The sequence below is a fragment of the Hyalella azteca genome, unplaced genomic scaffold (assembly GCF_000764305.2).
Source record: "Hyalella azteca isolate HAZT.00-mixed unplaced genomic scaffold, Hazt_2.0.2 contig11575, whole genome shotgun sequence".
NCBI classification, from domain to species: Eukaryota; Metazoa; Arthropoda; class Malacostraca; order Amphipoda; family Hyalellidae; genus Hyalella; species Hyalella azteca.
In genome coordinates, this window is record NW_025941568.1 from 117,696 (window position 1) to 130,813 (window position 13,118).

Consider the following 13,118-nt stretch of genomic DNA (forward strand, 5'->3'; position numbering starts at 1 on the left):
AAGGTTAGGAAACAACTAGAAATCACCTATTATGTATTTAAATCTTTTCAAATATAAACTAGGACAACTTTGACGTGAATCGAGTAGATAGGACAACATAGCTTTAATACTCCTCGTATCTCTTACATTCCAAGACTACTAACAGTCGTGTCAAGTACGCTCCTTGTAACACGGATCAGTGTGACCAGATCTGCCGTGCTGCCAACACTTAAGGTATATTACTATAACCTCTACTGCGGTGGTTCATAGGTTCATAACATTTTAATGGTAGAGTACCTCTTGGTGACCTCTTGATTGACGGCGCGTACCACCAGATTCAATAACGCACCAATAATGCTATATATTAGCATTGTATACCTAGCATTAAATTTGTTTTCTGAATGCAACTGATGCCAACCGCCACTGACTCGATAACCGTGGCCAACGGTTCAAGTCAAGCGGTACACTAAAATGCTGATATTAGCGCATGAATTGAATGTAACGTCTGAATATAAAAGTAGGCCGCTAGAATCAGGTCGGTGGTGTGTGGCATCAGCTGATTACCATTGAAGATTCTGTTGTAAATCCCTTCAATTAGATTTAGAGAATAATTAAATAAATATGAATCGTTTGTACGCCCAAAATTTCAGGTGAAGCTGTTCCACCTGAAAACTCTTCGCGTTCCCTAGTGGCACGGCTATCAAAAGTTAGAAACCGCTGCTCCGCTTGCTTTTCGCAACGAAAGCCAACAGCAATACGCTTATCAAATGTCACATCATCTTGTACCGTCAATGCCACATAAGTCGCCACTCAACATAAACTGCACATACCTCACCCCTCGTTACTAAAAACCCTATAATACTGGTCAGAACTACGATTTGAAGGTTTCGATAACCACATGACTACAAAGCTGTTAAGGTTGCGCTAGAAAGATGTGGTTTTATTTTTAAAGTTTATCGTCTCTATTGAAGGCCGGTGACTTTAGTGCTACTGGCGAGGTTATCGGCATTGACGGTAGCTCGGTCATCGCAAGGATGCCGTCGGTCACAGGATCACGTCAGCAACAAGACGGAGCCACTGATGTTGACAACACGACGAAGTCCTCCATGTTGGCAACACGACGGAGTCACTCGGAATGCGCGTGAGATAAGGCCTCTGTCCTGGCAATATGACAACGCAGCTCGCAATAATCATGTGATGAATCACGATAATACTGACTTAGACATAGAACGAGCGATAGCTGTCTTGAAGATAGTTTTCCGTCTCTATGTTAACGTAGGCTTCCAGTTGAAGCATTAAAATACTCTCGAGTGAAAAATTGCACTTTTTTCGGCGAAAAAGTTAGAGGCATGATAACTCAAATTAAGTCATTAAAGGTAGTCTTTACCAGTAAAGCATATTATGCTTTTACCAGTAAAAGTAGGCCGCGTTAATTGTGAGATAATTACGAAAGAGAATTTATGAATGGCATACCTTCTTTTCTATCTCAATGGCGTGTGGTAACGGGACATTAAACGTAGAATTCCATCCCAGTGGGCAACCCGAAAAAAAGAACCCAGCAGCCATAGCTTAAATATATCCTTATAGGTTATTCATCAGTTTAAAATCTTTCCATTGCTAATGGGCCTGTAGCTGTAGGTAATGTATTTGGTTAATGATCGTGATCAATATGATAATTATCAGCATCATGAGTCTTTTTTAATTAGTTTAAATTCACGAATACTGCAGTGAGATGCAAATGCCACTGGAGCATTGGCAACAAATACAGTTGTTGAAAGTATGAAGCTATATCATGTCTACACGCGGTATAAAAATCCTAATCTCTAAAATTTATTTACGCTGATGTAATTATTTATATGGATAATATAGGTATGTATATTATATATATTATTTATACTTTCATGTACATAATCTATATGAATATGTACATTTGGAGTGGGTCAGCGAATATATAGAGATTGACACATTGTTTTTCTGCATCGCTGTCAACAAGTATTCTTAATAAGCTTAGAAGTGTACATAAATAAATGGTGCTTTTCGGCTAATCCGGCGACATAATTCAATGTCAGAACAACAAAATATAAACTCTAAATATCTTTTAATATAAATTTGTTAACTAGCGTACTATAAAAAGTCTAAAGTGGTACACCATAAATCTCAATCAATTATTTATAAATATAAGTAAGTTTTCAACATATTAATGTGCCGCTTAAAAAGTATAAATAACTTTATTGAAGAATTAAAATGAATGAGTGCAAAATAACAATTCAAGGAACATTGTGGCTTCATGTAAAGTGCGCTCTTCACAATCGCGCTTAGCACTGGCACATGGTGCACAATTTGTGCAGATCATTTGTGAAATTTTCTTATGACATATAAAATTTTAGAATAATCGTAAACATAACTTGTATTTTGCCATTCTTCATTCTGTCGATCTTCATTTACTGACGAAGGTCCGAAGATGCGCAGGACACTCGTTAAAAAATGGCGCAATAATTTAGTAATTTTGCCACATCTAAAACAAAACTTCTTTGAAAAACTCACTATAATTCGCTTCCAAGTGATATAGACAATTAAGTAGTATTTATTAAGTAGTTATTAGCAGCTACCCCGAGTACTGTAATGGGGTTTCCTTTCTCTGACGGGTATATATAGATTCTTATAATTTGGTTGTAGTATAAACTTTTATATAATATGAAAAAATAAGAATGTTTGCGGTTGGCTATTATCAAGAGCCGGCAACATGCTTCAGTTTCAGTGCGCAGCAAATACAGAGTCGATTGTGTTAGTGTATATGTAGTAAATTGTGTGATGTAGTCCTGATTCATTCAAATAACCTCGGCCATTTATTATCCACGCCGCAGCACATATACGTAAGTATAACCGAACAATATTTACCAGTAAACCATCTTCACGAGCGTCCGGAAATGTATTTGTGTAAATAATTGAAATTAAGCACATAAATATGGCTAAATGTATAACTCAGTAACTCGGTAATCATTGTGAATCGTCGATTACAATAAATGATAGCAGCAAAGTTGTAGTAACCGTCACTCTGATAAAATGAATTAGGAAGCATAAGAAACTTTGTAGACTGACAGAGACAATTACCGTAACCATTATATATCGACCAATATATTTACTACTTATCATTCAAAAATTATTACTATTGCCCCAAACAATCAAACGACATGGTATCTGAACGTGTGATAATTGCTTACGATGTACTGTATTTCGAAGCTTCTTACAAGACTAGATCGGATTCCTCGAGGGCATTTATCTTCTAAAAAAAAAGTTCCCTCTGAAATTGTTGCTGGTGGATTGTTACACTCTGGAATAGTTCGAGAAAGAAAAGTCATTGCACGCACAGGAAAATACACTTGCATTTCACAATACTCAAAGCCGTTGCGAATGTGTCGTGTTGTGACGTCTTGATATAAAATAGCCTTGCAATGATATGAAGTTTGTGTGCTGGGGATTATAAGAATCGTAAAGCACTGACCCCTTAGAAGAAATTCTGGAAGTACCTATCATCGATCTCAAACATGCGCACGAAACAACGTAATAGTGTCTACTGATAATTAGTAATAGTGTGTACTGATAATTAAATAAATACAAGGTTTTCCCCCTTAACAGTCACATGAATATTTGAAAGTATGTGGCAAGGAATTTTTATCAATATTTTTATTGAATAAATTGTTTATTATTGCCTATTAACCAGAGCGCCAATAAATTTCACGGCGATGTGTTCCATCCTCAGCGGATAAAATGAAATTTTCTCTCCGTTGACGACCAAATGGATACGAGAAGAGAATGTAAACTTCAAAGCTGCGTTACGGAATGAGTGATACGAAATTAAATAATAATCAAGCCTGAATAATCAGGAAAATCTTAAGCCTACGGAAACTAAACGTAATTTTTAGCAATGCTGTACGTATCAGTAGACAAACTTCGATGTTTCACTTCAGTGCTCATGCATCGCTAGAACTACACTCCAAATCCGTAGAAAAATAACAAATCAATGAGCAATTGTTAACATCGTTATTCTGAGCAGGAATTATTGTGGAACGGTAATATTCCTGCAGACACCGTAGAATTGTGTCTTCTGCCACTCACTGGCAAGATCACGTCAGGAGAATCCAAGAAAACAGAGTTGTGCCGGCCGCCATTTGCATGGCAATTAGCAAGCTTCGCTGTGTTGGTGAGAGCTTCAGTTCTTTCGAAGTCAATAGTTGCGTAGCGCCCAGCAACTGACCGGCATGGAGGTGATTCTGGTAATCCAGAAGTAATAGAACCAATGGGACTAAATGGCGGAACCTGAGAAGAGTCTGAACTTTTATCAACGTCGACGACGATGTAGTTTATTTGAGACGTTGGTTGGGTGATGTCAGTGGTGGTAGTCCCTGACTGAGATGATCCAGAACCAGCGGAGCCTGTGGTTACTGATAACCTTGGAGGCACACTTGGAATCTCTTTGTCGAATCCCATATTAGCATAGAGACGATCCAAATCCTTTCTGTTATCAGAACCAATGTTCATGTAAACATGACATGTAGACTCAGAAATGTCAGGCGTGCGCGTGCAACTCGTGCTGTTGGACTCGTAGCTTTCAGACATGATTCCTTGCGTAATGAATTGTGGCGCATCGCTGCCCTGGTCGACAAAAGAAAGAGGTCTCTCGACGTGATTCAAAGAAGACGAAGAAGAAAGATGTCGATCAATGTTGGAACCAAGATGAGAAGGAATTCTGTCTGCCACGTTGTTGGAGTATGACACAGATCTGTCATGGCAGTTAATCCAAACCGGACACACGGCATCCATCCTGATGCCCTCCGGGGCAGGCGTAGGAGGCGGTGCATATGCTCCTCCTTCGACTTCGTTGACGTTTTCATGTGGTAGCACAGATTTATTTATATACAGTGTCCCATTTGAAGGACTTACCGGAGAATTAGGAGATGCTATTGGTGAGTTAATTGAATTGGCGTTGATGAGAGTGGTTGTTGGTAATGACGGAGCTAAAACTATACTGTGTCCGGTCATGGAGGCCATGTTGTTCCCGGGCAATGCAAGCGAGTCAGATCTTAGTCTGTTGCCTGGTACGGGCATCAAGTAATCATCATGCGGCATTAATATTGGCACATGATGAGAAAAAGACTGCTCAGCTATTCGCTGAATCTTGAGCTGAAGCATGTTGAAAAGATCCTGGGCTCTCCGACATCTAAAGGTGTAGATCCCTGGACCTGTAGGACATCGTCGCCCAGACTCGAATGTGAAGGTCTCGCCATCGAAGCCATATCTTCGTAGGCATCTTAAAGGCCATCGTATTGCTGTTCTATTCTTATTGTAGAGAACAATATTGGTGTCGGTGACTTCGAGCTTCACGGAACGATGGCGCTGACCGTGTTCGTCGTACTTCTCCACCTGGAATATGGTGGCGTGCATGTCGTTGGAGTCAGGGTGGCTCTCCACACAACCCATCCTACTGCGCAGGGACCTGCAATAAATACAATGTATTACTACCACGCATAGCAAAAATAATTTAAATTTACTGAAAAATACTTCTATAAATCATACATCGGTCACCGCTTCCTTCATGCGAAGTATGGATCGGAGAAACATTTTAAAACAACGCCCAGCCCTGGAAATTGAGATTCCGCACGTACGGTATTTCATTCTTAATAAACGACAAGTGTTGGCATCAGGCGCACATGACCATGAGAAAACTAGGCTTTTCGCAAATATTACTCATTTATTTGGTTTTATGTTAGAAATGATGCATGTGTGAGTTTATCCATTCAGATTAATATAGAATGTACGTATTATATTCAAAATGCATAAATAAATAATAGTGACAATTTATTTCTTGCAATCAGAAAGTCGTTTATATAGTAAAAATATCCATCGGACAACTTCTTTTCTATCTAATAACGCCAGCGAAAAACATTATTCGACTCATCGAAAAGAAAAAAAACGAACATAAAAATTGCCAACAAAATTTATTCTCCGTTCATCAAACGAACTCGTTTAATAGACAAAGGAACAAAGAACATACATGACATGGGAAGCAAGGATAAAATCTTTAAATTTCATGCTTATTACGTTTGAAATTGAAGTGTGATACGTCCAATCTAAGTAATCGATGTCCGAACGAACTTGATGAAACACAAAAAAATCACAACTTATTTTTTCTGAATACATTCTTTTCAAAATTATCTGCTGCTGCTGCTAGAACCTTGAATACTTCATTCCATTCATTCATTTTGATTCAAGACTGATAGCTCTTACTCGTCAGTATTATAGGGATATGTGCAACAAGTTATTACAGATTTGTCTATACACAGAAGGAGTCGTTGACATCTAACCTTTACACACACTTCAAGTAGAGAATGGCATTGCGCGATACTAGCTCGCTCTCAAGTATATCTCTCCTTACGTTGAACAGGCATGACTATAAATGTTGACTTAATCAACGATATTTGCTAATTATTCTTCGCAATAATTGATTCGGTGATGACATGTACTCTCTTTGATATAAGAAAAATCAAACGGTTCATTTGATAAACACGAACTTATCCGTTATAACGTTGCCGCTCAAAAGTTCTAATATTGCATTTAATAATGAATACGCTTCATTTTACAACACTTCTCTTTAACTTCACTCCTTGTTGTTTGTTTGTCTTCTACAAATCTTATAATCGATATTTAACACACTTCTACCAGTCTAATCGATCTGAAATTTTGCACATTTGCGTAAAGTCGGAGACAATGCAATAATGCATGAATCAATCGGCAGAATAAATAATTCTAAAATAGAAAAAATTATATCTTAGAAAATTAAAAAATATATATATTTTAAAATACCTAGAAATATAATGAAAAATTCATTGTACATGTGTAACATCGGAGACACTGGCCTCTTTAGAAGTGTTGTCTTTAAAAAGTAATTCTTAAACGCATATTATTTCGACTTGAAATTGAACTTTGTGAACTTCGGCTATTAAAGTGGTTCATTATTGCCTGGTATCGATACGAGTTCACTCTTCTAGGTTTGTGTATGATGAGGACGCTGATACTCGACGAGCTCGCTACAAACGATGACGCAATTTAATATCATGAGTAGAAACAAAAACTCAGGTGTAATTATGATACGTAAATGGTATTATTATGATGCATACAAAGTATTATATTATGATCATTAAACTCAAGCGTAATTATGATGCATAAATGGTATTATTATGATTAAACAGAGGAATAATTATGATACAAGGTATTATTATGATCATCAAACACAGCAGCAGCAGAATTCAACAACCTTAAACTTATAAATTCTATATTCATGTTCGTTCGTTGTAATTTGTAAATTCGTTTCTTTTCGTTGGATGCTTGTTACTCAAGTAATAATAAACACAAATGAAATTTGGAGTGAACGTAATTTTGTCTCAAATCAAAAGCTTAAAATTGATAAAAAATTTATATGTAAATTAAAATAATGATGAACACAAATTGTGATCTCAGCACATATTCTCTTAGCTAATCTTTTCACGGAAAACTCTAGAAGAAATTTTTCCTCTGATTCACCTGGTGAAACAATTTCCCTGCTTTTGTAACAATTATTCGAACGCAAAATAATAATAATAAATTAGAGGCAGACTTTTCTTATCTTGAATCACAGTCAAGGAAATGATAGGGTGCACCGAGATCATTGTGTTTATATATAACTACTAATACAACTTTAAATATTGCCGAGCAATATTATGCCTGCATTATCCGTGATCGCTTCTGCCAGAGTGCCAGCATATTGCACAACTTTTAAAAGATTAATGTTCAATTGTTCATCATCTTGACATCCTATTGTCGAACGACTGAATGTCAGTACGTGTGTGCGAGCCCAAATTAACAATTACCTAATACACCACAAGCGCACGCAGCCCAATATTAAATATTAACGCCAATATTATTAAAAAATATTATTAATTATAATGATAAATACATTCAAAACCTCATAAACTTAATATAATTTTTACATAGGGAAGGTACGAGGTGTAAGAGCCCGATAACCGAGCACCTCGCAGTGACGAATCTTACCTGATAGTCACGTAATAAATCTTACCTGATAGTCACGTAATAAATCTTACCTGATAGTCACGTAATAAATCTTACCTGATAGTCACATCCGTGTGGCGTACTAGCGAACTATCCTGGCTGGCCACACGTAAGGCAATGCCGGATAGAAAAGCACCTTTCGATTAAACTATGCATTTCACAATTCATTTAATTTCTTTTCACGCATTCAGTCCGTCGCAGACAATCTGCTTCAGATTTTTGTAACGAGTTTGTTTAACCATTTGCTACATTCTATTGTCTTTGACACAATCACTAGAAAAGTTTAATCAGTTTCTTTGATAAATCTAAAAGAACGAAGAATACGCTAATGTGTAGGAAAGATTGAGTAAAAAAAGCGCTACATATTCCGACGAATTTTTGTATCTTCACTCAGCAACGATTGAAATTAGTTCCAAATATTGTTTGTCGGATTGATTTTTCTCGAAAGTGCGACATAGGCTCACCGCTCAGATCTATCATTTAATACTTCGAAAATTAATGTTGTATAAAGAATCGCATCAGCAACGACCAGTAGTAGAAAATATTTTCTTGCCTTACCAAGAAAAAATATCGACAAAAGTATAGAGAAGCAGGACAGGGGAGTCTGCAATGGCGATGCATTTCGAAAGGGAACGTTGTAGGCAAGCAAAGAAAATAATGTTTCTTCTGTTTAGGCAGACGTCAAAGAGATCTTCTCATAAGCTTCGTTACACCGATATATCGTAGTCGTAAACTTCAACGAACGATATTATTTCGAGAGGATGTTACGTAGAAAGAAACACAGAGGAAATATTGAGCTACGAGATACACACCATGATCGAGCAGATTCAGACTACCTACTGGGCTGATCAAGCCGAAGGTCCGCGAGCCAACATCGCTTACCCTCAAATACGACCCTCAGACCTTAAAACGCTCAAAGAATTTGTGAAAACAAGTTTACTGAGCTTGATATATTTGCAAGTATTTTGATCCATTTCACGAATGTATGATGATATTAGGTAACGACTGCCTATTTTATTGAGCTCGATGGCGATGCCTGGCAACTGAGAAGAAGACAGCTGTGAGTTGACCATGCGCAGCAGCTTCATTGGCAGTAGCAACAATAATAAGAGCAGACGTGACATCTCTTTCCACTTCTTTCCTCTTTTCTAAGTTCTCATCTTCGTCTGGCTATTTTCATTCGCTATAAAATACTAGAGAATTTTTTATGTTATTTTGATAAACCTGCGTTTCAAACTTTGTGTTTGTTATTAGCAGAATATTGACCTTGAAACGCTTGTTTGTATTGTTGAATTATATTTATAACATAAATTTAATTAGCTTGGCTAAGACCTACTTAGTTTGCCTTTCAAAGATATTTACTTTCAAAATTATTCTTATTCAAAGAATAACACTCAATTCAACCCCATTACTGAACAACTCAACTCATTACTGTTTATCATCAATAAAGCAGCATCAACCTGAAGTCGCTGTACAGTACGTAGTTAACTCGAAATGGACGTATACATATAACTTTGTAATTCTAATTTTGATTATGAACGCTAGATCCAGAGACAAGCAACACCATTTCTGCTATCCAGAACAATTTCCATTTCAAATGACATGTACTTTCTAACAAAAAAAAATCCTCTGTAACAATTCTCCGGCTAGACTCGCGGCCGGTCTCCAAGATTCTTTGAGCATGATACATCTCGCAAACTAATAACTGCAGATCCATGAAACTTTGCGCATGCATGCACCAGGACCTATCGGTGATGTTTAGGTTGTGATCATTTTATTCGATTTCGCCTTCGTTTCCAAATTGCACGGCCATACGAGAAAAAACTCGCAGTGAACATTGAATAGTTTATAAACTGCAGAATAGATTCGAACGTAACCTTGAACATACATTCCTAATCACCAAACGGTGATGTTTAGGTCATGCATATATTTTCAATCAAGTCTTCATTCGCGAGTTATTTGGCTATACGGAGAAGCAACCAGCAATTCCGTGGTCTGTTGTCAAATTTATGGTGAGCAAAAAATATAATCTCCCAGACTAATGAACTAAGCTTGGTGAAACTTTGCACATGCACTACTCATTTTGAGTTTTCCAATTTATACGGGTAAACGGTCCAAAATTCGCAGTGACACTATTCCGCCTTCTAAAATATTTTAATGATTTGAACGAAACTTACAGCATAACTTGGAAACTAAGGCAAACTCGAAAAAATATAACTCAGTGCTCACTGCAGTGAGTGACAGAGAGCGCATTTTCTCGTCAACGAAAACTTGAGGTCACGGACGGACGGACTGACAGACAGACAGACGGACATGGCGAGCACAAAAGTGCATTTTTTCCATAAATGAGAAAATGCGCTAAAAATAATCACAACCTAATCATAATCAATGCATCTGCACATCTTATTGAGCTACGTTAGTTAGTTTTGAAGATATCTCGTGTTCACAGCAATTTGACAATCAGTCGCAGAAATGATGGGTGCTTCTCGGTATAGTCAAATAACTCACTAATGCCTGAATTGAACATTTTTGCACGACCTAAATCACCGAAAGATGATTAGGAATGTATATTCAAGATTACGCTCGAATATGTTCAGTGGTTAGAAACTTGTCTATGTTCACTGCGAATATTTTGCCCGGATGAGCAACAAGTTGCAAACGGAGTCGAAATCTAAAAAGTCGATCACGACCTAAACATCACCGTTAGGTCCCAATAAATGCATGTGCCAAGTATCATTGAGCTACCTTCATCATTTTGGGGGAGATATTCCATGTTCGCTGAATCTTGGAGACCGACCGGAGAATTATTGTCCGAGAGGTCCAAACATAATCGCTATAGTATTTATTTTGTAAAACTACAGGAACATAGACTGCAACGTAAACAAACACAATTTTATACTTTTGCAAAACATAGCTAAGTTCTAGAAGTCACAAGTAAAAGGTACTTCAATTGTAATATCAACATTTTTCGGGATGATGTGGTTTTACATGACCGGTGCAAATATAATAATTTCAACGCCACCCAGGGGTTTATAATATTAATAATAATAATAAAATAGGTTTCAGCTTTTATTAGGCCGTAGTGTGGTCTCGAACAAACAACTCACCGATTCAATTTCTGCTGTGCTTAACCGCCCGGCCTCCTTGCCGATTCTCGCACAGAGCTGGGATCGAACCTGCGCCTCTTTGCGCCAATCTTGGTACTGTGGAACTGTAACCACTGGGCCACCCTGCCCAGCGTATAGCTATTTCCAGCTCTTCCTATATGAGCCCCTCCCGAGTTACACGGTTAATACGCTTCGTGAACAACTATACCATGACTCTTGACATACCTAATTGAGCTAAGTTTTTATTATAACTTAATAAATGAAAATAGTCTAATATTTCAGGTGTCAAGTGATAAGTGATTGAGACAATTTTAAAAGATCCTGCCTTGAACCCTTTCCGCGTTATACGCTACTTAGCTTACACTCATAGCATAACATTTTAATAATAATATAATAGCGGTTTCAGCGTTAGTAGGCAGTAGGCCTGTCGCCGATTCTTAACATCACAGAACATTCACAGCATTTTTCCGTCTCGAACTCGCAACTCACTGCTACAATTCTGCGGTGCCTTTCCGATTCTGACCAGAAACTGTGGCACAGAGCCTGGGATCGTAACCGCACCTCTCTGCTCTAATCCTGGTACTCTGAACTGTAACCACTGGGCCTAATAAATAGTTACCTATACTGCTGCTGATGATACACTACTCATAGAATCTTAGCAACAGTCTGAATCACTCGACTGAGCTAATAGTAAATGTATATTTGCAATTTTGAGTCATATCTGCACAATTATCGATGTTACTATTCCTATTATCATTAATCACATATATGGCCCGTATGTTAAATAGGGCACTAGCACTACGAAGTAGCACTATGCACTACGAACTTACGAAGTGTCCTGTTGGTATGCTAAATACGTCACAGACACTAAGCACTTCGAAGTAGCTCTACAATGTTTAGTGTCGCTTAGTGTCGCACTACTGATTCGTATGCAAAAAGACTTTGAAGTGCTACTTCGCTGTTAGAGTACTTTATAGTGCCGCACTACGCTATGAGTCTATTGAAGAATGGTAGTTTTGTGCTCAAATTATTAATTATTCCCTAAGTAATTCTCATTCTTTGCAGAAGATTGATGTAAAATGTTTAATTGTGATGGTAATGGTACTAATGAAAATTGTGATGGTGAGCTGAAATTCGCAATGCGTCTGCGCACCTTTCCCATCATATATTCAAAGTCCAGGCTTACCAAAGACATCGAACAAAAGAGAGAAGCATGGAAAGTTCTTGCAGAAGAATTCAAAATGACTCGAGAAAAAAAAATAGACTAAAATTCAAAACATGGTATCAAAAACAAGAAAAGTATTTTTTACTTCTACGCTGTTCATCTGTTTCGCCAAGGAAAATGTCAGCCATAAAAATAACATGTTGTTCACTGAAGCGGTACACTTTTTTATATTCACTGCATGCTGTTCCTGAGGTTTTTACGCGATGATGCCTATGCTGTAAGCCAAACAGATCCATAGCTGACGAAGTAAACAAGGTTAAATATACCGTAGTGTCGTCGTGAAGCGCGGTGTGTAGGACACTTCAGATTTTTGTAGTGCGCGTTATGCTTTTGGCCCTATTTAGCATACCAACCGCAGTGTTCCATGCCGCACTATGGCTTGTAGTGCGTAGTGCTACTTCAAAGTGCTAGTGCCCTATTTAGCATGCCAACCGTAGTGTTCCATGTCGCACTAGTACCGCACTACGGCTTGTAGTGCGTAGTGCTACTTCGTAGTGCTAGTGCCCCATTTGGCATACGGGCCTATGTTGATACCCATGTGTTGATACATTGTTGATGTTTAGATGCGTCCGTATAATTTGGGAGTCAGGAAGGAAGTAAGGGCTTGGCAGTAGTCTGAAAAATAACATGTAAAAGTTTGTATTAGTATGAATGCAAAATCTGAGTCAAATCGCTGCTAAATAGTAGACGATAGGATTCATTAC

The 13,118-nt window shown here is 37.8% G+C and overlaps 1 protein-coding gene across 1 annotated transcript; it reads right to left on the bottom strand.

The window, feature by feature from the left end:
* Positions 1–19: 19 nt before the first annotated feature.
* Positions 20–8,908, bottom strand: LOC108680209. The gene is made up of 2 exons (XM_018168990.1): positions 8,140–8,908; positions 20–5,473 (listed from the first exon to the last, which is right to left on the bottom strand). Exon 2 carries the CDS (start codon positions 5,455–5,457, stop codon positions 4,021–4,023), a length of 1,437 nt encoding a protein of 478 aa, XP_018024479.1. The 5' UTR covers positions 5,458–5,473; positions 8,140–8,908; the 3' UTR covers positions 20–4,020.
* Positions 8,909–13,118: the final 4,210 nt, after the last annotated feature.

Coding starts and splice junctions, on each gene's coding strand:
- LOC108680209 (XM_018168990.1), bottom strand. CDS start 5,457: ATGGGTTGTGTGGAGAGCCACCCTGACTCCAACGACATGCACGCCACC.